Genomic DNA, 24,671 nt, shown 5'->3' with positions numbered 1-24,671 from the left:
TAACACAGCCACAGAGAGTGGATGGGAAGGAAGCATCTCTTCCTAGCTCTGTGCTTAGTGTCCTTATGCTAACAGTGGGAACCAGCCAAGGCTAGACCATTTGCACTATGGGAGGGCAGGAGCAGTGAATGCCAGCTTCTCCACCTGGAAGGCTGCTGAGTAGTTACCAACTGGCTTCCCTCAGCAGGGTGGGATGAGGTATATAATTTCAGATTAAACATTATGTAAAAATATATAGATATAGATAGAAGATAGATTTTTGCTTTTTTCTGTTAGTTGTTTGTTTTTAGAGTTTTTTTTCTGTTATACTTGAGCCAAAGGTTGAGAAACGATTGTTTAGTTTATTGTTTGTTTGTTATTGTTTTTGTTTTGAGACACAGTTTTTCTAGGTAGCTCTGGCTGGCCCAGAACTCTCTACATAGACCAGACTAGCCTTGAACTTACAGAGATCTGCCCATCTCTGCTTCCTGAGCACTGGGACACACACAGTTGTTTAGGTGTTTTGAGACACAGGTAGAAACCTGGTAAACTGTTGTCAGCTAACACGCTATCCCACACTGTGTCCACTGCAGCTGAAGTGAGGTGTGTGCGAGTGTTTGCCCAGGGGACTCTTGCCATCTCTGCATCAATGGACCATACTCTGCGTCTGTGGAGTCTGCTCTCTGGCCAGGAGAAAATCACCATTTCGGATGGAGGGTCACCAAATCCCACAGAACCCCAGAGCTGGGACCTTCATGTGGATGAGATAAACAATGTTGTATATTCAACATCTGGTGCAAAGGTAACAAACTGGGTTCTGTGTGCACATGCATGAGTGTGTCTGAGTGTGTGTGTGTGTGTGTGTGTGTGTGTGTGTGCATGCACACCATGTGTACACACAAGAAGGTAAGGTACAGCACTACTTAAGAGAAGTTAGTTGTGGTGTCACACAAGGAGAATCCCAGCACTTGGGAATCAAGCCCATTCCAGCAGGTGGGCTACAGGCTTATTGAGAAGCTCTAAAGTGACTGGTAATGACTTGGTAAGCTGCCTCAGCAGGCTTGCCTCTGCCTCTGATGATATTAACTCAGCCCTCTGAACCCACAGGATGGAGTGTGGTAATGTATGTGTGTGCATGTATGTGTGAGCGCATATGTGTGCATGTGCTAGTGCATGTACACATATTTGTGTTTGTGTGTATGTGTGTATGCACACATGCATTATGGTACACACTTAGAAGCCAGCTAACAGAGTGAGTTCGAGGACAGCCAGGATTACAGAGAGACCCTGTCTCAAAAAAATCAAACCAAATGAAACCAAACAAAAACAAAGTGGTCTGGGCAGAAGCTCGGAGGGTGATGCTTGCTGTAGGAACTCAGTGCAGGTTTTCAACGCACATATAAGCTGTCTATGGCAGGTGACCTGTAACCCCCCAACTCTGAAGGACAGAGACAGGTGGATCTAACTGTGGATCTTGGGCTCTCAACAAGCCCATAAGTCGATGACTTATTTCCAGTGACAGTGAACAGCAGGCCATGTTATTCCCTTTCCCAGGTTCCCCTCTGGAATCCCCCTATCCTCTCCCTCTCCCCGCCTCTATGAAGGTGCCCCACCCACCCACCCACTCCCTCCCACCATTCCGCCCTGGCATTCTCTTACACTGGGGACATTGAGCCTTCACATGGGCTACTCCTCTCCTTGATGCTAGGTAAGTCCATCCTCTGCTACATATGCAGCTGGAGCCATGGGTCCCTCCTTTGGTTGTGGACTAGTCTCTGGGAGCTCTGGGGTAGGGGGTCTGGTTGGTTGATATTGTTTTTCCTGTGGGGTTGAAAACTCCTTCAGCTCCTTCAGTTCTTTTTCTAACTCCTCCATTTGGGACCCCGTTTTCTGTCCAATGGTTGACTGATGTGATCTCATATTCCTTAGTCTGATGGGATAGCCAGCTCACCCCACTGGCTGGCAGTAGCGCTGGGCCTCCCTGGCCTTTAAGCAGATGCTGGGGACTGAAATCTAGTCCCCAGGCTTGCCCAGCGAGTGCTGTATATGCTGCCTCAGCATCTTTTCATCTGTGTTGTTTTCTGTGTTTGTTCTTTTGACACAGGATCTAGACGTATAGCCTCGTTTCAAACTTGTGGCAACTTTACTGCCTCCAGCTCCCAAGCTTGAGGCCTGGTTTCAAGAGTAATATCTTAACATTTATTTGTAGTGTGTGTGTGTGTGTGTGTGTGCATGCGTGTGCATGCATGTGTGTGTGTGCCACATGTGAAAGTCAGAGGAAACCCCACAGAACCATCTCCTTCCATTGTGTGAGTTTCAGGGATCAAACTTGGGTCATCAGGCTTGGCTGCAAGCCCCTCTACTTGAGCCATCTCATATGCCTCTGTCATTAATAATGTAACAAGGGTGCATTTGTCACAAAGAAGACACCAACATTGGTACTGTCAAGTAGACCAGACACTTTGTTCCATCTCTATCAATTTTTCCATATTATAAAATCATTAAAACAAAAACCAGACAAACACAAACAAAACAACCTACCAGCATTGAAAGGCACGGGTTTTAGTTTTGACACATTCTGGCCATGTAGCACACACTGACCTTGACTCGTGACCTTCCTACCCTAGCTTCAAGATGAGAAAACAAGTGTGTGCCCAACACCCAACTCAAAGGCACAGTTTTATGCATTACAAAAGAATGTATACTTGTGTGCCATGACAGGTGAGAAACTTCAAGCGTCTTGGGAGGCCGAGGCAGGTGGGTTGTTTGAACCTGAGTTCACGGTCAGCCAGGACATATAAAAAGACCCCACATGTCAAAACAGGAGAGGGGAAAGAGGGAGAGGCAGGGAATATAAAAGGTTGTTTCTCCTGACCCTGGAAGACTCAGGCAGGGTTTTTTGCTTGGGAATATCCTTTGTAAAATTTAAAAAATTGAATCTTGTTTGTTTGTTTTTATTTTTATCTGTTTATTTTTTGAGTCATGATGTGTTGTAGCCCAGGCTGACCTTGAGCTCACTGTGTAGCTAAGGATGACCATGACCCTCCCACTGCCACCCACACACACACATTGGAGGACAGGCTTGCTCCATGCTACCTGGTTTATGGGATAAAGCTCTGGGCTTCATGAAGTGTTGTCCCAGCCCATGTCTCCTGTTGATGCTGATATTTCTTTTGCTCTTTATGACTTCACTAGATCAATGCGTGGAATCTGGAAACTTCGAAGCTGGTTTTCTGTATCACAGGAGATGCGTCTGATCCCTGGGTCTGTGTGGCTTTGTTGGCTGCCCAAGGCTTGCTGCTTGCCCTGTCCAAGGGTGGCCAAGTCAGTCTGTGGAGTTCAGCCATGGGAGAACTGCAGGAGAAACACCAGCTGTCCAGCATCAAAGAAGAGACCCCCACCTGTGCCACCTCCATCCAGACCCGGGCAAGACTGGTCGCTGGCTTCAGCAGTGGCTCTATTGCCCTGGTAAGTGACTTCCTTACAGATTGGCAGAGGGCTTAGCCACTCAAGCAGGAGGACCTGAGCTCAGATGTCCAGCACCCATTAAAGCTAGACTTGTGGGCCCCACATATGTATCTGTCTCTGGGAGGCAGAGTCAGGAGGTTCCCTGGGACACCCTGGCCATTCAGTCAAGTGGAATCACTGAGCTCCAGGTTTGGTGAGAGATCCTATCTCAAGGGACCAGAGAGGCGATTCTGCAGGGAAGAGCACTAGATGCTTTTGCAGAGAACCCAGATTCAATTTCTAGTACCTATATGGTGGCTAAAAACTGAAACTCCAGTTCCAGGGTATCTTGCGCCCCCTTTCCGGCCTCTCTTGGCACTGTGCACATGTGGCAAACATACATGTAGACATACACACATACATATAAAATAAAATGAATAATTAAAAAATAAGTTGGAGTGATAGAGGAGAGACACTAAGTTGACTTCTGACTTCCACACACACCTCACACAGTGTACAGATGTCTTAGAACTTGGGAGGAGCAAAGCTGCCTTTGCTTTTAATTTGGCTGCCCAGTTTTCGTATCTGTTGCTGTGATGAAAAACTCCTTCAAGAGCAACTTGGGAGAGAAAGAGGTTTAATCAGCTCTCAGCTGCAGGTTACAGTCTATCACAGAAGACAAGTAAAGAGGCAGGAACCTGGAGCAGCTAATCATGCCTGGTCATAGTCAGGAGCAAGAATCCTGAGGACGAAGATTCTAGGTGCTGGCAGTAGGTTCCCACCCTTCAGCCAGTGTCTGGCCTCTGTCATTGTCAGGTCTACCCACAGGCCAACCTGATCCAGGTAATCCCTGGCTGACACTCCTCCCTGGGCTCTTCACTTTGTCAAGTTGACATTGAAACCATTATGGTGGCTGGAGATGTGGTTAAGAGTGGCTTAGTGCTCTTGCAGAGAGACCTTGAGTTCAATTCCCAGCTCTCTACCTCCTGAGCTCCAGGGAACCCAGAGCCTTCTTCTGTCCCCTGAGTCACCTGCATACACACATAAGCAAAATTCTTTATTCCTACTATCAATGTCGTGTGGACAGTCACCACAGAGCTGTCTGGGGCTGGCAGTAGTCTCGGCACTGTACTGTGGATTACTGTGACTTGTCCCCCCATTCCATGGGCCCATGTGGTTAAACACTTGATTCCCAGCTTCTGGTGCTGCGTTGCAAGGTAGTGGAGCCTTCCACACGTTGGATATAGCTACAGATTTGTCACTGGGTTAGGTTAGGGTGACCTTGAACTCCTGACCTCCTGCCTCCACTTCCTTGAGGCTGAGATGACAGGCATGGACCACCTAGTCTAGTTTGTTCCAAACACGTGTCTATCTCACTGAGCTCTGGGTTCCTTCAGACACCTGTGCAGTTATAACCACATTATCATTGTGCAGAGCAACAGTTACCTCAGGCTATGCAGACAATCCCCCACACACTGGTGTCACCTCTTGTTTAGTAGGGACACGGAAATCCCTCAGTGGTACAGAGCCAGCTGTGGGCTGTTACATCCCAGCTCAGAAGGCCACAGCTGCACACTAGGCTGATGCTCACCTTGCCCTGCACAGGTCTCTGCTGGAGAAGACAGGCTGCTGGAGAAGCTTCCAGAAGCTGTGAGGTTCCTGGTGGTTTCTGAAGATGAGTCCCTTCTTGCAGCAGGTAGCTTTCATTTCTCAGTGAGGGGAGAGAAAGGAAGTAAGATTTGGCTGGAGGTTGGGTGAGACTTGGCACCTGTCCCCATCCTCCCTGCCTCCTAGTGCCCTCTTCTTCCTTCCCGACGCCTACCACTATTATCTCCACCTTTGTTTTATAAACTATTTTTACACTGTGTGTGTGGTTTTGTGTGTGTTTGTATTGTGTGCATATGTGGAGGTCAGAAGAAGACCTGTACCAATGAGTTCTCTCCTTTCACCCTGTGGTTTCATCCCCAGCACCGCATAAACTAGGCATGGTGGTGCATAGCTGTCATTCCAGGACTTGGAAGGTGGAGGCAGGAGGATTGGGAGTTCAGAGTCATTCTTGGCTTACATAGCTGAATTCATACATTGAAGTCAGCCTGAGCTACAAGGCACCACGTCTTACAAATAAACAAAAAATACTGGCTTCTCAAGCGCACGCGCGCGCTCGTGTGTGTGTGTGTGTGTGTGTGTGTGTGTGTGTGTGTGTGTTTGTAGTTGTTGGAACTGTCCTTAGTGATAGCACACACTGATTCTGCTGTTCTCCCATTGGAGCCCACACTCTGTATTCTTATGTACAGAAGGGGAAGCTAGGGCTGAGGAATGATTCTGTGGGTAAAAGCATTCATTGTGCAAACGTCAAAGTTGGAGTAGATTGCAGATGTGCCTGCTGCAGGGAGGGGAGATAGGAGGCTAGTGGGGCTAGCCCAGGCTCAGGGAGCCTGGGAGTAAGGAAGGATACTCAGTGACCTCCTGTGTTCTCTGAGAGCTTTCCCAGGAGAGAGAGAGAGAGAGAGAGAGAGAGAGAGAGAGAGAGAGAGAGAGAGAGAAGTGGGGGAGGGAGAGCAGTCACACACACATGCACATACACACACACATTAAACAAACAAGCAAACAAACAAATAAATAGAATGTAATCTTTTTAAGCTAAGGAGAGTAAATGCCTCTCATGAACTGGAGCATTTGAACACCAGTTCCCAACCACTGGCGGTGGTCCCTGAGGGAGCTCAGTGCATTGTGATAATGGGGGCTTTCATGATTTCCCTACAGTCCAGTGCCTGTCACCTTCTGTCACTTCCCACACACATCTGCTGTTTGATGTGGAGCCATGACCCCTCCCCCTGGCCTCTCTGAATCCCTCTCCTGAGCCACAGTAGGTAGTCTGGAAGGCCCCATGGATTGAGTAACTGCTTTCAGGCTCTGCCAGGCTCAGAAGATTAACTGGGTCCTGCGGTGCCACAGGTTTCGGAAGATCTGTGCGGATTTTTTTGGCTGACTTGAAAGGCTTCCACCGGTTCATGGCTACGGATCTGGAACATGAGGATGTGGTAGAGACAGCAGTCTTGGGTCCAGAGAACAATCTGATCATCACAGGGTCCCGGGATGCACTTATCCAGGTGAGGGTGGATACAGGATCTTGACCTCAGAATGCTGGATTCCTTACAGCTGTTAAGTACATTCCACTCAGAAACCAGATGAACTCAGACCCAGACAGGGGGGTTTAGAGGGGATATGTGGGATGCTGGTATCTCCACCCAGTAGCAGACCTGGAATGTTTCACAAAGCAGGCAGCATTCCCAACCAGAACTGAAAACTCAGGATGGAGGCCTCCAAGGACCCGAGGGTAGAAAGTCTCAGTTGCCAATGCTGGTGAGAACATGAAGGTAGGGATTATGGCTTCCCAGTATCTCATCTTGCTCTCAGGACCTCTCTATAATCTTAGAGAATCTTGAGAACCCAACAGAGTTCATTTATGTAGAAACGTTTATTTATTATAGGTAGTATGAGTATATGCCAATATTAGAGTTGCATTTCCTGATGCTATAATGATATTTCTGAGGCTGGAAACTATATAAGGAAGAAAGGTTTATCTAGCCCACACTTTTTGGAAGTTGACTTGACTACACAGAAGTATAACAGTTCCGGTGAAGCTTCCTTGCCTGCAGCACATCAGAGCAAATGGTGTGAGCCAGTGTGAAGGAGTGGTCACACTTAGGAATATGAAGCCAGAGAACAGGGAGCATCCCTGCCTGCCTGTAACAGGCCCCTTTTCTAGGAACTAACTTGAGTCCCATAACAACTACTTAATCCCTTTCTCTTCATTTTTGGAAACAGGGTCTCATGTAGCCCAGGCTAGCCTCACATTCTCTATGGGGCTGAGGTTGACCTTAAGAGCTTCTATGCTTCACCTTCTACCTTCCTGGTGTGCTCAGCTGCAGCCTACTACTAAACGCTTTCCTAGGACTTTACCTCACATGGCTCAATCGCCTCTATCTTTTAATGTCTCATAACCTCTTCTGGCAACCTGGGACCAGTGGTCCATCCCAGGAACCCTGGAGAGAAAGCACACCCAAGTGAGATGAAGCTGGGTATGGTGGTCCCAGCCTGTCTCAGATACATGGCAAGTTCAAGGATGGTCTGGGCAACATAAGAGCCTGTTTCCAAAACAGAAAATTGAGGTAATCAAAGAACACACATGTATGGATCCATTGACATGACTTGTTCCCACAAATGACATGGGTTTTCTTATTCTTTTTTCTAAAGATTTATTTATTTAATGTACATACCGTGTCTTCAGACACACCAGAAGAGGACATCAGATCCTATTACAGATGGCTTTGAGCCATTATGTGGTTGCTGGGAATTGAACTCAGGACCTCAGGAAGAGCAGTCAGTGCTCTAACCACTGAGCCACCTCTCCAGCCCCCAACATAATTTTTCTATCAGAACCTTTTTTATCAGTATTCTTGTTATTATTTTATGGGGATGAGCAACTTTCCCTTCCTGTCTGCCTATGCACCACGTGCATGCCCAGTCCTTCAGCGATAGAAGAATAGGTCCATAGGAGCTGGACTTACAGGTGCTTATGAGCCATCATGTGGGTGCTGGGAACCCAACGAAGGTCTCTGCAAGAGCTAAGGTCGCGCACACGCGCACACTAATCTCACTCATTGAGCTCTTGCAAAATTCTGCCGTGTACCCATGAGTACTTAGGATTGCTATGAAGATAATTTGCTGCTACAGACCTCTGAGAGGCCCGCAGGGTCCCCCTCCGCTCCAGCACCATCACCTCCATTTGCTGGAGTTCCATGGGACATCCTGTGAGAATGCTGAGGCCACAGGGGGTCTTCAGCTGTCAGGGATGGTGAGGACCCTGGAGCCAGAGCCTCCTTACTTAGCAGAGGCCAATGAGCAGCCGAAGCGTGCACCCAGGGAAGACCTGCTCTTCTGTTCTTGACCCTCAGGTGTGGAGTCTGTCAGAGCAGGGGACCCTGCTGAATGTCTTTGAGAACGTGGGTACCCCTGCAAGCTTGCTGGTCCGGGGTGGGACTCTGGTGGTGTCTGCATCCTGGAAGTCTTCATCTTTCAAGGTCTGGGATCTCAGGTCCACTCAGAAGCTGCGATCTCTGACTCCATTTCTGGACCGCACGGGCCTCGCCGCAGTGTCCCACCATGGCAGCTATGTCTACTTCCCTAAGGTTGGGGACAAAAACAAAGTCACGATTTGGGACTTGGCAGAAGGTTTGTGAGAGATGACTAGAGTCTGTATGGTAAGATCTGAAATCACTGTACACACTGGAGGTGGAAGTCCAAGTTGAGGACCAGGATTTGACTCAGTGGAGGTAGTAAACCTAAGGTCAGGAAGGAGTTCAAGATAAAACTACAAACTCTCAAAAAACAAAAGGGGACAGGGATATGACTCCATGGGTAAAGTGCTTGCTATGAGCTCATTCAGACCTGAGTTCACAGCCTCACTTCCATGTAAATGCTAGGTTCTAATTTTGGCAGTTGGAAGGCAGAGACAGGAAGTCTCCAGAGCAAGCTGCCTTGGGGAATAAGGTGGAAAACTACTGAGGAAGACTGTCAGCTTCAGCCTTGTCCCCTACACTCACATGGACACACATCCCCACCCCCACTCAGCCTTGTCCTCTACACTCACATGGACACACATCCCCACCCCCACTCAGCCTTGTCCTCTACACTCACAAGGACACACATCCCCACCCCCACTCAGCCTTGTCCTCTACACTCACATGGACACACATCCCCACCCCCACTCAGCCTTGTCCTCTACACTCACATGGACACACATCCCCACCCCCACTCAGCCTTGTCCTCTACACTCACATGGACACACATCCCCACCCCCACTCAGCCTTGTCCTCTACACTCACAAGGACACACATCCCCACCCCCACTCAGCCTTGTCCTCTACACTCACATGGACACACATCCCCACCCCCACTCAGCCTTGTCCTCTACACTCACATGGACACACATCCCCACCCCCACTCAGCCTTGTCCTCTACACTCACATGGACACACATCCCCACCCCCACTCAGTCTTGTCCTCTACACTCACATGGACACACATCCCCACCCCCACAAAGGCACCTCCATTCTTCTATCAGAAGGAAATACTTCAATATGGAATAGCATCATGACATCCTGCCTCAAAATTTAGCCCAGGACCAGTTGAGGGTGCAGTAGGAGGTGCTGGATACAGTAGCAGTACTCAGGCCTGCAGTTCCTGAGCTGGGTCAGGTTAACCATGTAGTCTTGTGAAATATGCGCAAACCCTGGTTCTGCTGTCATCTCCTGCTGAGCATAACCACCCCTCCTGGAAACAGGGGTTTCCTGTGCCTGTGCAGCCTGTGGGAGATAAAGGCCCCACCCCTGCCCCCGGTGCCTATTGACCACACCTCAAGCCCCAGTTTCCATTTGCCTTATAGCTTACTGAACATGCACATAGGTACAGGGGCCGTTTCCAGCTTCAGGTGGCGTCAGGAAACTTTACACCATTCAAGTTGAACCTTAGGGGTCAGAAACTAAAATCATTAAACTAAGAAAGCTAAGGCCAGCCCAGCCTGAAGCCATGAGTCCAAGCCCAGAACCCACATGGTGGAAGGGAGAACTGATTCCCACAAGTTATCTCCTGACCTCCACATACATACAAATAATAGTAATTGTTTAAAAACTGAGGAAACTAGCTGGTCCACCCTTGACTCTTCTCCCTGCACAGGTGAGGAGCAAGATTCCCTAGACACGTCCAGTGAGGTCCGCTGTCTGGAGGTGGCCGAGCAGACCAAACTCCTCCTCACAGGCCTGGTTTCAGGAACCGTGCTTGTGTTCCCCTTGAACTCCAGGCAAGATGTGTTGTGCATCCCCCCACCTGAGGCACGCAAAGCTGTCAACTGCATGTCCCTGAGCAAGAACGAGGATCGGCTGGCCATTGCCTATGATAACATCGTCCTGGTGCTTGACATCAGCCCTGGGGACCTATGTCCTGCCATTGAAGGCCCCACCTATACCTTTTACACCCAGCTGCCTGAGACCATAGTGAACGTGGCTGTCCTGGCAGACTACCGCGTGCTCTACGGCATGAGTGATGGGAGCCTCTTCCTGTACGACTGTGCACGGTCGAAAGTGTTCCCTCTGGAGGCCCATGGGAGCAGGGTGAGCTGCGTGGAGGTCAGCCACGGGGAGCAGCTAGCAGTGAGCGGGGCCAAGGATGCACTGCTGTGCCTCTGGGACCTGCAAGCCTGCAGGGGAATGTTCCAGATGAGCTATAAGGTGGGTGGCCTGGGCCATTGACACCCATGCCGGGTGCCTTCCTCAGTTTTCCCTCACTTCTTGTTTTCTTCATGTGTGTGCAGTGAGTGTACATCTTTGCAATGTGTGTGGTGGCTAGAGGTCAATCTAGGATGTTATTTCTCATCCTGATGGGGTCCAGAATCTCGTGCTGGGGCTTGGGGCCCTCCCATTAGCCAGGGGATGGGGTGCTCCTGTCCACATCTCCCCAAAGCTGGGAATGTAAGCATGCTTTTTTCCTTCCTTCCTTCCTTCCTCCCTTCCTCCCTTCTTTCCTTCCTTCCTTCCTTTCTTTCTTTCTTTTTTGGGGGGAGGGGGTTGGAAACTTGGTATCAAGTCTGAGATAGCCTGAGCACAATCTGCTCTTGTCTCAACATAACAAAGGAGAATCTGGCTAGCTTAATGGGTGAGCACTAAGCCAATGAGAGACCCAGGCTCAAATATGGAGGAAGGCATCCTAACAAGATTATTCTCCAGCTCCAGACGCAGCACATGTGCGTGTGTGCACACACCCCCCACATTTCATACACACACATACACACACTCCTGTATGCATGCACACACAAGCACACACTGCATGCATGCATACATACACACAAACACTCGAATGCACACACATGCACACAAACATACACATACACAAACAATTGCATGTGTACATGTGCACACATGCAAATACACATGCATGCACACACAGGCACACAAATACACACACATGCACACATATGCACACAAATACTCACACACACATACATACATGCATGCTCTTGTGCATGTATGTGCTTGTGCATCAAATTTTCAGTACAATAGCCCTGGCGCTGCCACCTTCTTGAAGACAGATCTTACTCCTTGGAAAGTTTATTTGTTCATCTCTCCGGTGTTTGTTCTGCTCTGCCTCCACTGGAGCCCAGGTTGGGTGCTGGCTCAGTGTAGACACAGGATCACACAGTGTATTGATTAATTTGTTACTAAATCTCTGTCAGGCAGGGGGACAACTGAAGGGAGGAAGGGTTGATGTGGAGGAGACGCACTTTAAGGTGGCGGAAGACATGGTGGCAAATGGCCGAGTGCAGCCCAGACTCCCCATGCCTTATCCCTGGCTCAGGAAGCCATTCGTGAACAGGATGTAGGCCAGTCCACAAAGCCCCAAGTCTCTAAAGCACAGTGACTTACTTCTTTCAAGGAGGACGAATGTGGTAAAGGTCTATAGCTTTCCACAGTATCAGCACCAGCTGTGGACCAAGGGTTAAGGTGATCCTGGGCTTGCCTGATGACCTGCACACAGCACTGTGGCGTACAGCTCGCCACCCCCAATAAATAAATCAAATACATGTACAAAACAACAACCACAATGGCTGCCGGAGCCAGGGGAACATTTCTCATGCAAAGCACAACACATGGCCTGTTTTCACAGAGCTCCTACTGCAGAGGGGTGCGGTGCGCCTGCTTCTCCAGGGATGACAAGCATGTGTTCACAGGCATGGAGGACCGTACCATCATTGCTTGGAGTGCACTGGATGGTGAGTTCTGGTGTAGGGCAAGACTGAGCTATGTGGAAACCTAATTTATTCTTTGTAATCTCTGTCTCTCTGTCTTTCTCTCTCTCTCTCTCTCTCTCTCTCTCTCTCTCTCTCTCTCTCTCTCTCAGTGTGTGTGTGTGTGTGTGTGTGTGTGTGTGTGTGTGTGTGTGCCTGTGTGCATGCATTTGAGCATGGAGGTGCACCTGGACATGTGTGCACATATATGTGAAGGGTAGAGGTTGGGTATTTTCTTCAATCACTCTCTGTGTTATTTCAGGGAGGGTGGTTGTGTATGTGTTTGGCTGGTTGATTTTTGTTTCTATCAAGACAGGGTTTTACTGTATAGCCTAGTTGTCCTGGAACTTGCTCTGCAGACCAGGATGGCCTTGAATTCAAAGATCCTTTTGTCTCTGTTTGTTTTGAGACAGGATCTCTCATTTTGTAGCCTATGCTGCCCTGGAACCTGTAGTGAGAATTCTGGAATTTTGGGTTCTTTTAAAAACACAGAAATATTATAAAAGCGTGACTTTATTTTAACCCCATGTGTAGAGATGTTGGGCTGCTTTGGCCTGTCTGCAGCAGGTGACTATGATTTGCTTCATGCTCTAGCAGACACATTATTTTGCCAGCTGCAGATAGTTTCTGTGATTGGGTGACATTTAGAATTCTGGGAACTTTTCAGAGGGTGTGTAAACGCTAGGGCCCCAGTAGTTGGGGTTGGTGGTTGTTCGAGGGGTTGGTTGTGATTTGTTAGTGCTCAAGCTCAAAGAAGAAACTAGATTCAGGGATTGATTCCTTACCCCTTCCCCTCTCCCTCTCTTATCTCTTTCCACTCTTTCTATCCTTTCTCTACTATCTAATGTCAGGGAGTGAAATGAGGGGCGGGCAGATAAAGGGCTGGGAAAATAAGAACCCATAAAGTAACAAAGACTGGCCTTGAACTCACAAAGATGTGCCTGCTTCTGCTTCGACTGCTGGGATTGAAGGAAGCAACACCATGCCCAGCCCTCCATGTTACTTTTTGAGATATGGTTTACCTATTCAACAAGTGACAGGACAGTGAGCCCAGGGACCCGCCCCTGACAGTGTCTGCTGTGCTGGGATCACAGGTCCATGTGCTGCACCTGGCTTTGTGTAGGTGCCAGGGATCCAAAAAATCAAGCCCCAAAGCGTGTGTCATATTCCCTTTACGTACGGTTCTAGTTTGCTTTCCTGTTGCTGGATAAACGTTCTGACCAAAAGCAACTTGGACAGAAACGAGTTTATTTGACTTAAAGGTTGGAGTTCATCTCTTGGGGAAGTTGGGGCAAGAATTTGGAGGCAGGAACTGAAGCAGATGCTATCAAGGCTTACTCAGCTTAGTGTCTTATAGATCCTATGACCACCAGGTGTGGCACAAGTGAGTTGGGGTCACCCCACAGGTCAATCAGATGGGGTTTTCTCTACTGAAGTACCTTCCCAGAAGACCCAAGCTGATGCTAAGTTGACAAAAAAAAAAAAAAAAAATCAAAAACCAAAACAAAACAAAACCCCAAACCTAAACTGGCATGTATTCCTAGGACCAAGCTGATCTGGAGAGAAAAGAGTCACCTTGGGTCTTAGTGGTACTACTTCTACCTCTAGCTGGATCCCTCAGCTTAGGAGGTGTCTGCAGGACTTGTCTGCCTGCTGCAACAGTACACTTCACACATGGACTACCAACTGACTCCTTTGAAGACAGAAGAGGCTTCTTCTCTGGGTCTCTGGGGGTGAAAGTGGATGTGTACCCATACACTTGGGTGGTAAATCCTGTGCTGGAGATGATGGATTCAGGCTCATTGATGAGGCCAAACAAGGAGCCTCAGGGAGCATCCATCTCTGCCTCCAGAGTACTGGGACTGCCAGTGTGCACCCCATATCGGCTGTTCCCATGTGTGCTAGGGGTCACATCCAGGCCCTATGTTTGCCGGCCAAGCACATTACCAGCTGTAATGTCCTTCCATCTCTGGGCCCCATTTTCTCATGGCTTGCCCTTTCCCGGTCACAGGCACCCTTTTGGCCGTCCAGTTTGTTCATGCCGCGGTCAACCGAATCATCCCTACCTCCAATGGCTTCATGGCCCCCACAAGCCATGGCTACCTCATCCGCGAGCGCTTCCAGTGCCCGTCAGCCAGAGCCTCCCAGCAAGACCCTCTCAAGAACTTCAAGAAGGCAGTGTGGCTGGTAAAGACCAGGCAGAGGGAGGTGCTGGCTGCGACAGAGGCCCCCCAGGATGCAGAACCAGTGGCTGTAGAGGCAAAGGAATCAAAATCAAATAAACGCTCACAGGTCTGCCTCATACTCTGAAAGCCTGTCAAGGCAGGGGCTGCAGCAACTTAGTCGTGACTTACCTGGTGGAAGCCAACTGACCCTCTCTGTAGGGGCCATGTGGACCCCAGCCTTTCCCTCAACCATCTTCCATTTTCTTCACAGCTTTTTCCATGGGGTTCTCAGGCCTTCTCCCCTCAGGTTAGCAGTAGCCTGCATCTCCTACCTTACTCTGAAACTTGGATCAAAGCCTTGGCTCTGCCTCTTCGTCCTAGTGACGAAACTCTTATCCTTGGTACAGTCACTAGCTCTGAGATCTGCAATCACTGTGGTGACTTGGTCGAAGTGTTGTGTGGTGGAGAGACTGTTGTGAGCGTTGTTCTGTCTTTGTAGCAGTGAGCCTCCTGTAACAGCCTATAATCCATACTGCAAAGCCACGCACAGCATAGTTAGCCTGTCTGCAGCTCATGCTCTGAGACTCAAAATGGTGTGTATAAAACAAAACAAACAAACAAACAAAACCCTCCCATTGGGTGGTGGCATAGCCTTCAATCCCAGCATCCAGGAGGCAGAGGCAGGAGGATGCCTGTGAGTTTGAGGTCAGCCTTAGGTTACATAGTGAGTTTCAGGATGGCCACAGCTATGTGGAGAGAGAGAGGGGGAGAGACAGAGAGAGAGAGAGAGAGAGAGCGAGAGAGAGAGAGAGAGAGAGAGAGAGAGAGAGAGAGAGAGAGAGAGAGAGAGAGAGAGAGAGCTGGTGCTGGCTCAGGACTAAGATTTCCAGTGTGTGTCCCAGAACACATGAGCATTGTACACACTGTCACCAACCCCCAGGGAACAGGCTATTCTTGTCTCTTCCATTGCTGTGACCAAAAAAAAAAAAAAAGCAACTCAGGAGGAAAGGGTTCACCTGGCTTCTACCCCCAGGCCACACACAGTTTGTTCTTGCGGGAAGTCAGGGAAGGAAGTCAAGCAGGAACTGAAGGCAAGCCTGTTGGCTTTTGCACACAGCTTGTCCTTTGACTAGGGGACTCACTTGGCCACAGACATACAGCAGTATCTCAGTCACTGTTCCATTGTGATTGTCAAGAGACCTCATAACCACTGCAGAGCAGTTAATGGGGGAGGGGACTTGTTTATGGTCTCGGAGGCTTAGTGCACTGTCATCCCAGCACATGGCAGGAATAGCTGAGAGATATATCATGAGAATCCTTCCAAACATTTCCATTCCTGGTGGCCGGACACTCAAATATATATGCCTGTGTGAGCCATTGTCATTCAGGCCACAAGCCTGAATCACTGAGAATGTAGTTTGTGTCTTTCTCATGAGTAGCTAAGCTTTCCCATAAATCCAAGAACCACATGCCCAGGGAGTGGGGCTACCCACAAGGGCTCCCTCCTCTGTCAGTTAACAGTCAAGACAATGCTCCATGGACAGAACCACAGACCAGTCTGAAGGACAACCCTTCAGTTAAGACGTGATTCTCAGGTGATTCTCTAGGCTATGTGAAACTGACGGTTAAAACTAACAAGGTCACAGAGGATCCTGAACATTCTGGCTAGTTAGCTAGACACATCTGTGAGCTCTGGGTTTGAATAAGGTAGAAGAGAAGTCAGTGTTTATTTCTGATTCAGCCCCATGTCTTCACGTACACATGTACCCAGGCACGCATGTGCACAGGTACACTCATGATGCCCACACCGGCCTCCATCTGTAGCCAAAGGTGTAGTTCTTATCCTCCTGCCTCCATTTCCTGCTTGGACAACAGTCATGACCACTATGCCCAGCTAAGATGCTTGGCTCATTCAGTTCCCTGACACATCAGGACATGCTAGCATCCACCTTCCTGCCTTCTAGACCTTGAAGTGGCTCTCTCCACAGTGTCCACAGCAGTCTAGTGAGCCTGTCTTGTGCCTGGAGCCTGCTTCACTTCATGGCACACTAGATAGACTCGGCAAAAGCAGCAGTAGAAGACAGCCTGTTTCTCTGTTGGATACAGAACCAGGACTTGGAGGCAAGTGTTATTCCACGAGCCACGCCACGGCCTTCACTGGGGGATTCCAGGAAGGAGCAGCATTCCAGCTTCAAAATGAGGCCTTTGAAGACATCTTGTTTAGTTATATCTCAAGTAAGGGTTCCAAAGCATGCTTTAGCAATTCTGAAAACGTTAGTGTCAAATTTTATTTATAAAAAAAAAAAAACAAAAAAAACAAAAAAAAAACTAGGGGCTGGAGAGGTGGGTTCGTGGTTAAGAGCACTGACTCTTTCAAAGATCCTGAGATCAGGTCCCAGCATCCACATGGTAGTTCACAACCATCTGTAATGGGATCTGATGTCTTCTTCTGGTATGTCTGAAAACAACTGCAGTGTACTCACATAAAATAAATAAATCAAAAAAACAAAAAAACAGCACTGACTTCTCTTCTAGAGGTCCGGAGTTCATTCCCAGCAACGGCATGGTGACTCAAAACCATCTGTGATGAGATCTGATGCCTTCTTCTGCTGTGTCTAAAGACAGCTACAGTGTACTCATATACATTAAATAAATAAATATTAAAAAAAATACTGGTCATGGCAAACAGAGGTTGCCTGTTGCAGTAAATATTAAAAAACATAAGAAGGTTTATCTCTTTACTGGCCCTGAGGTCTCACTCCTTAGGCCCACCCCGCAAGCACCCGCGCCCGCACCTGCACCCGGTCCAAGCCGCCACCTGGATCTCACTTCGTTCATACAACTCACTTCCCTTGGCCGTTTACTACTGTCTGTTCTCTGACTCTGTCCAGGGGTATTTCTGTACCCCCAAATCCCACAAACACAACTCTACAGCCAAATAACTTTTCATACGGGTTTATGTATTCAATTCTCAATCCACAAACCCTCTACACAAGATTGTATCAAATAGACAAAGATACAAACTGCCCTTCTATATGAGATACTAGATCTATAAAATCCTTAATGTTCATAGCTATTTAACGCCAACCAATACCACCTGGGTCTAGCTGATCCTTGGGAACCTCCATCTTGCCAGGACCTCTCCTCCTCCTCTGACCTCTCATCCTCTGACCTCTTAGACCTCCCTTCTCTCCACTTCCCTCGCTCCGCCCAGTCACTGGCTTTCTTTTATTTTACTAATTAAAATGGGAAGGTAACCCTAACCTCTTGAGTTCATGACTTGGCTACCCTGCTGGGGAAAGTGGAATTAACGTTAAAATACAAACAGCTGCAGGACAATCTACAGTGGCCCAAGCCTTCAATCCCAGCACTTGAGAGGCAGAGGCAGGCAGCTCTCTGTGAGTGAGTCTACAAAGTGAGTTCAGGACAGCCAGGACTACACAGAGAATCCCTGTCTCCAAAAACAACAACACAAAAGGTCTAGAAAAATGGCCCAGCAGTTCAATTCATCCTAGCCCCTATATCAGGTGGCTCACAAAAGGTTCATGCTTGCACGTGTGTGCATGCACACACATAATTAAGATCAATATTTTTTAAAATGATGGGCCAATGAGCTGACTCTGGGTAGCAGCACTTGCTACTCAATCCTGATGAGCTGAGTTCAATCCCTGGCACCCAGAGGATGGAAGTAGAGAACTTCAGAGTTGCTGTCTGACTCCACACATTAACTAAGGCAATCACCATAATGATAACACCCCTGCCATGCAGTCATATACACACTAATAGTAATAATATAATAATAAAATTAAAGATCTACTTTAGATACATTTTCTTTTTTGTTTGGGTTTATTTGTTAGCTCTGAGACAATCTATGTAACACTGGCTGCCTCGGAACTCACTACGTGGGTCAGACTCTTGCCTCTGCCTCTAGAGTGCTGGGACTAAAGACCATTACACCCAGCAAAGTAGTTTACATATAACAGTTGTCCTCCCAGCAGTCAAGGCTATCCTGGGCTACACAGTGAGTTTCAGGATAGCCTGGGCTACAGTATAATACCCTGTCTGGAAAAATTAAAAAAGTAATAAAGAAGAAATTGGCCTTTGTGGATGTTAACAAGCTATGTGCTTTGAGGAAGACTGTAGCATGCTGTACCGACCAGCAGCAAGGGTAAAGCCCTCCTGTCCCCACCGTATACGTTCATACACGAATGCGACCACATCATGTGTCATGGAACACAGACCATGAAGGGCTGATTTTCTTTCTTCTTCTTCTTTTTTCTGTTTTCAGTGTCGTCTTCGGTTTTATTTTTCCAAGTGCACCCTCTGTCAGCCATTGACATTTGACATGAGGCAAGTTGGGGTTGGTTCTATAGAAAACTTCATCTAAATGCTGGTCATGTGTCAGGTGAAGTCTAATGGAGAAAATGATACTATTATTCTTTTTTATTTTTAAAATCATTTTTGCATAAAGCTATATGAATATATTTTTGTCAGTACTTGATTTCTTTTAAAGGTTTGATAGTATGCATTGAAATCTTACTAGTTACAATGAGCATAAAGTACATGTAAAACAAAATGTAACATGGAAATAGTCAAAGTTTTCTTGGTGTGTAAAAAGGGTTCATTTTCAACTATCACTCTCAGACAACAGGGAAAACCGTCCTAAACAGGATTGTGATATCGCCTCTCTGGCTCATGGCATTATTAACATAATCTCTTTTAGGGTGTGTGGAGGATGGGGGAGTTATGGATGGGCCACGCCCCGTGCCCCTCACTGGGGGATTCTAGACAGGGGCTCCACCCCTAATTCAGCCAATCACTGGAGGACTCAAGGCAAGCCTCAGCCTAGCAGAGGTGTTTGAATCCTAGAACCTATTGCTTTCTTTATGAGCCTGACCAGATTGCAGCACAAACACTCTTGAGGACAGTGAGTTTATGTACTGCTATGGAATAGATCTGAAATGTACCCCAAAAGCCTACGTACAAAGTCTTTATGTGGGTGTCGTGATGCCCTCTGCTAATACCAGACTCAAAAGGCTGAGCCAAGAGGACAGCTAGTGTCTGAGGCTAGCCTGTGCTGCACAGTGGGATTTTTGTCTCAGAAAACCTAAAAACCAAAAGGAAAGGGGCCTATTCTCCAGGATGCTCCCACTAGGAGGAAGTGGAGCCTTTGGGAGGCCAGGTCTTGTGATAGGAAATTGAGTTACATGACACTGGAGGATATTGAAGGACTGCTCCTTTCCTCTTTCTTTCTGGGCCACCATGAGATAGGCAGCTGGTACCCCTCTGTGCTGCCTGCTATGGACCCAAAAACAAAGGGCCAGGTATGGCAGTACACGCCCTTAATCCCAGCACTCCGGAGGCAGAAGCAGGTGGATCTCTGTGAGTTCGAGGTCAACCTGGTTTACAGAATGACTAAAGAAAGCATGGAGGGGCAACTGTCCCACTTAAAAAAAAAAAAAAAAAAAGCCAATAAAACTTGGAGTCAAAATGAATCTTTCAGGCCATCGAGACAGCTCAGCGGGTAAAGGTCCTTGCCGCCAAACCTGATGACCTGAGTTTGGGCCTCAGAACCCACACTGTGGGAGAAAAGAACTGACTCCTATACACACAATAAACAAACAAACAACATTTCTTAAATGTACTCTATCTAGTTTTGGATTGAATACCTTGGATACATTTTCCAGGTTCAGAAAGCTAGAAATTGATTCATCCCCAAGGTGTAAATAATTAATTACACGAGGAGATGCTTAGCCATTTCAGGGGAGCCATGCAAGACACCCACCTCAGGTATAAGACTTAAGGCACATCTAGTAACCCAACACAGCGATTAAAAGCAATAAGCCTTTATTATATATAGTCCTTTTGTTTTGTTTTCCTGTAGATTTGTTCTTTTGAGACTGACTCTCTCTATGTTGCCCTGACTGGTTTGGACTGTCTATATATATATATATATATAAGTCTGGCCTTGAAGTCACAGAGATCCACCTTGTTTCTGCATTCTGAGTACTAGGATTAAAGGAATACACCAACACACCTGGCTCAAAGATTTTTGTTTTGATTATTTTTTACACTGTGTGGTTTGTGCATTGCCCAAATGTTAGAAGAGGTTGATGTCAGATCCCCTAGAGCAGGAGTAACAGGCAGTGGGCTGCATGGTGTGGGTGCTGGCAACAGGACTTGTGCCACCTATAAGAGCAGCAAGAATTCTTCTCTTTTAAAAATTTTAAATGTATTTTGTTATGTGTACAGCTCTTTTGCCTGTATGTATGTCTGTGTACATGTGTACAGGGCCCATAGAGGCCAGAAGAGGACTTCAGATCTCTGGGACTAGAGTTACAGACAGTTGTGGGCCACTACGTAGGTGCTGGAATTTGAACCTAGGTCCTCTGCAAGAGGAGCCTGGACTCTTAACTGCTGAGCCATGGCTCCAGCCCCTGTGTTCTTGTGAGAGAGGTTCTTACGTATCCCAGGTTGGCCTGTGAGTATCCAGGTTTTCTGTCTCCATGCTCAACTTCCTTAGGAATGCTGGGAAGACAGATTTCAGCAACTGTATCTTGCTTTATGTGGATCATATTGAACTCAGATCCTAATACTTTCGTGGTACATGATTTACCCACCAACTCACCTCTTTGACCCCAAACAAAAATTTTAAATAATTTTTTTTTACATTTTTAGGGGTGTGTGTGCACATGTGTGCTTGAGTGTGCTGTTTGAATAAGAATGTCCTCCATAACCTTAAATGCTTCATTACTAGGGGGTAGAATTGTTTGAAAGGCTTCGAAGGATTAGAAGATGTGGCTTTGCTGTCATTGAGATTTCAAAAGTTTAACACCACGTCTGCCTGCGTGCAGCCACTTTCCCACCACAATGATAGTGGATTCAACTTCTGAAACTGTGAGCCAGCCCCAATTCAATGCTTTCTTTTATAAGTATTGCCTTGGTCATGGCATCTCTTCAGAGAAATAGAACAGTGACTAAGACACTGGGTATGTGCCACAGCATACATATGTAGGTCAAGTCAGAGGACAACTTGCAGGACCCACTGTCTTAAGCTAGAGGACTGAACTCATATTACCAGGCTTGGCAGCTGTACTGGCTGGTTTTGTGTCAACTTGAAACAAGCTGGAGTTATCACAGAGAAAGGAGCCTCAGTTGAGGAAATGCCTCCATGAGATCCAGCTGTAAGGCATTTTCTCAACTAGTGATCAAGGGGGGAGGGCCCAGCCCATTGTGGGTGCTGCCATCCCTGGGCTGGTAGACCTGGGTTCTATAAGAAAGCAGGCTGAGCAAGCCATGGGATGCAAGCCAGTAAGTCACATCCCTCCATGGCCCCTGCATCAGCTCCTGCTTCCTGACCTGCTTGGGTTCCAGTCCTGACTTCCTTTGGTGATGAACAGCAATGTGGAAGTGTCAGCTGAATAAACCCTTTCCTCCTCAACTTGCTTCTTGGTTATAATGTTTGTGCAGGAATAGAAACCCTGACTAAGACAGCAGCAAACACCTTTAACCCACTGAGCCATCTCAAAGGCCTTTAATCTATCTTTTGTTGTTGTTGTTGTTGTTGTTAGTTTGTTTCTTTGTTTGACAGGGTTTTTCAGTGTAGCCTTGGCTGTCCTGGAATTCTCCATGTAGTAGACCAGGTTGACCTTGAGCTCAGAACCTCCTGAGTTCTGAGGGTTAAAGATGTGAGCCATTGCCATGTGGCTCCTTTAATTTTTATAGTAGATTTTTGTTGTTGCTTTGAGACAGGTTCTAATTGTATAGCTCAGGATAGCCTGAAGCTCATGCTGATCCTCCTGCCTCAGTCTGTACAAGCATAAGCCATGGTGCCTAGCTTCAATTTTTTAAAATCATTTTCTTCTTCACAGCCACATTGAGAGAAAGTTCCAAGGGATTTGTGCCCCAGTCTTCCTGCTCCACACACAATCAGATTTCTCATAGCTCTTCTCCCTGAGCAGAGCAGGATTTGTGTAAACAGGAGTTCTGACTCAGCACTCAATCTGCACCCTGGGAAGAAGCTTTCTGGGGCAAGAACTTGGAGGCTAAGTTAGTTCTTTGTTGCTCAGTAACAAATTGTTGCAAGATCCATTCCACACCACTATGTTTTTATCTGGTTGTTCCTGTGGGTCAACAATTCCGCTCAGTGTCACAGGGCCCTTTGTTCAGTATCGCACAGGATGTCAGCTCCTCCAGGTGCTCAGCTCAAGGCCAGATCTCAGTTCCCAGGGACTTGCTTGTCTTTGGGAGCTAGCCAGCAGGTCTGATGCTCTTTCTTCTGCCACTGACTGGAAGGCTAACCCTTCTGTCAGGCTTCTGAGGCCAGGCCTAACTGGTGGTATACACTCCTTCCTCCTCTTTGCTGGGGCTATAGCTTGGAAATGCTGTCGCCTTAGCCCAGGCTGGCCTCAAACTAATGATCCTCCTGCCTCAGCCATGCCCAGCTTCTCTGTCTCTGTCAGTCTTTGTCTTTCTGTCTCGTCTGTATGTTTAGTCTCATGTGCATGGGATCATATGCACACATGTGCATATTCACTTGGAGGCCACTGGTTAGCCTTAGGTGTCTACTTTGACCACTTTTTATCATATGTACCTCAGGGTCTCTTGCTGTCCTTGGGTTTCTATTGCTGTGATGAAACTCCAGACAGAAAGCAGCATGATGCATGTGTGTGTGTGTTTACCCCACCTCACAATTGCACATAACAACCCTTCACTTAGGGAAGTTGGGACAAAGTAGGATCTGAAACAGGCTATGGAGGGTGCTGCTTACAGGCTTGCTCCCTGTGGGCTTGCTCAGCCTGATTTCTTAAACTCAGCAGGACCAGCAGCCCAGGATTGGCAGCACCCACAGTGGGCTGGATCGTCCCACATCAACCATCTGTTAAAAAAAGACCCCTGCTAAAATTAATAGATAGATAGATAGAGAGATAGATAGATAGATAGATAGATAGATAGATAGATAGATAGATAGATAGAAAGGAGGGGGGGGAGAGAGAGAGAGAGAGAGAGAGAGAAGGCCTCTGCAGATGGTTGATGTTCTCTCTTCCCAAATGACACAAAACTAACACTGTGGTTGCTTAACCTGACCAATGCAGCCATCCTAGCTAGCCAGCTTGCGCTATGATTCTGTCACCTCCGCTTAAATGCTGGTTACCATGCCTGCCAGAAAACCAGCTCTTCTGGGATCCTAAGCAATAAGCGTTTGTATAAAGCCCTATTATTTTTGACATACTCAGTGATTGCTGGAGTTTGGATTTGGCTGGCATGTGCACATCCTCACCATGTGAAGGCAGCAGGTGGAAGCTAAGGGGTGAGAGCTGATCAGGTTTATGTATATGTTCTTGTGTGCACGTAGGGGTGCATGTGTGTATGGATGCATGTGGGGGGCCAGAGGTACACATCAGGTAGTTTCTTCTATTGATTTCCTTCTTGTTTAAATTTAAAAGTTCTTTATTTTATGACTGTATGATTGTCAGTTGGCGTGTATCTCGTGTTGTTCCTGGTACCCGCAGAGGTCAATGAAGACATCAGATCTCCTGAAACTGGGGTTATACGCAGTTGTGAGCCACCATGTAGGTGTTGGGAGCCGAGGATAGGTCCTCTGCAGGAGCAGCAAGTGCTTTTAACCAAGAATCACCCCCAGCCCTCTACCTCATTTTCTATTTTTAAGAGGGTGCCTCTTCCTGGCATAAAAATGACCAGATCACTTAGGTAGCTGACCAGTACTACCCCAGAATCCTTTTGCCTCCACCTCCCAAGTACTGGGCTTATGGGCATCATTACTGTGCCCAGCCATAAATATACTTATGAAAGGAAACATTTTTATATGAAAATAGAGGAAGGATTATGTATTTGATCAACCTCATCCACAAATAAATACAATATATTTTCTTTGTTTTGCATTTTAAAGATTAGTGGCTGGGACAAACTTCCTTGTTATGTCTGTGCTTTAAAATAACACTATCCTCATTGGCCTGTCTTTCCACAGGCCTATGAAAACTTTAAAAAAGGGGGGAAATCTGGAGTTGAGTATGGTGGCGCCTGTGAAGGTAGGAGGACCATAAGATTGCAAGTTGGAGAGTAACTTGATGAGGCCTCAGCTCAAAACATAAAGGGTCGGAAGTGTGGATCCTTAGAGGACTTGCTTAATGTGTGCAAGGCCCTGAGTCCTAGCCCTAGCTCCGCAAAAATAAAAATGAAGTCAGTCTAGAAGCAGAGGTCGCATGGTCCAGGTTTGCAC

General features: G+C 47.4%; 1 protein-coding gene across 2 annotated transcripts in view; it reads left to right on the top strand.

The window, feature by feature from the left end:
* NWD1 (NACHT and WD repeat domain containing 1) overlaps nt 1-16,435 on the top strand; it is a gene marked incomplete at its 5' end in the record, with an annotated part of 48,489 nt that extends 32,054 nt beyond the window's left edge. The window contains 8 exons of one of the 2 annotated variants that reach the window (XM_080928533.1): nt 573-781; nt 3,175-3,447; nt 5,032-5,122; nt 6,382-6,536; nt 8,511-8,661; nt 10,163-10,713; nt 12,146-12,251; nt 14,278-16,435. In XM_080928533.1, the coding sequence (XP_080784659.1) occupies nt 573-781; nt 3,175-3,447; nt 5,032-5,122; nt 6,382-6,536; nt 8,511-8,661; nt 10,163-10,713; nt 12,146-12,251; nt 14,278-14,576 (1,835 nt within the window). In that variant the 3' untranslated portion in view covers nt 14,577-16,435. Of the gene's footprint in view, nt 1-572; nt 782-3,174; nt 3,448-5,031; nt 5,123-6,381; nt 6,537-8,384; nt 8,662-10,162; nt 10,714-12,145; nt 12,252-14,277 lie in introns of both variants that reach the window. The other variant, XM_080928532.1, reaches the window with a different exon arrangement.
* Nucleotides 16,436-24,671: the final 8,236 nt, after the last annotated feature.

Source organism: Micromys minutus, assembly GCF_963924665.1.
Source record: "Micromys minutus genome assembly, chromosome: 14".
NCBI lineage: Eukaryota > Metazoa > Chordata > Mammalia > Rodentia > Muridae > Micromys > Micromys minutus.
The sequence above is the reverse complement of the archived record's forward strand: the minus strand, read 5'-3'. Positions and strand labels throughout refer to the sequence as shown.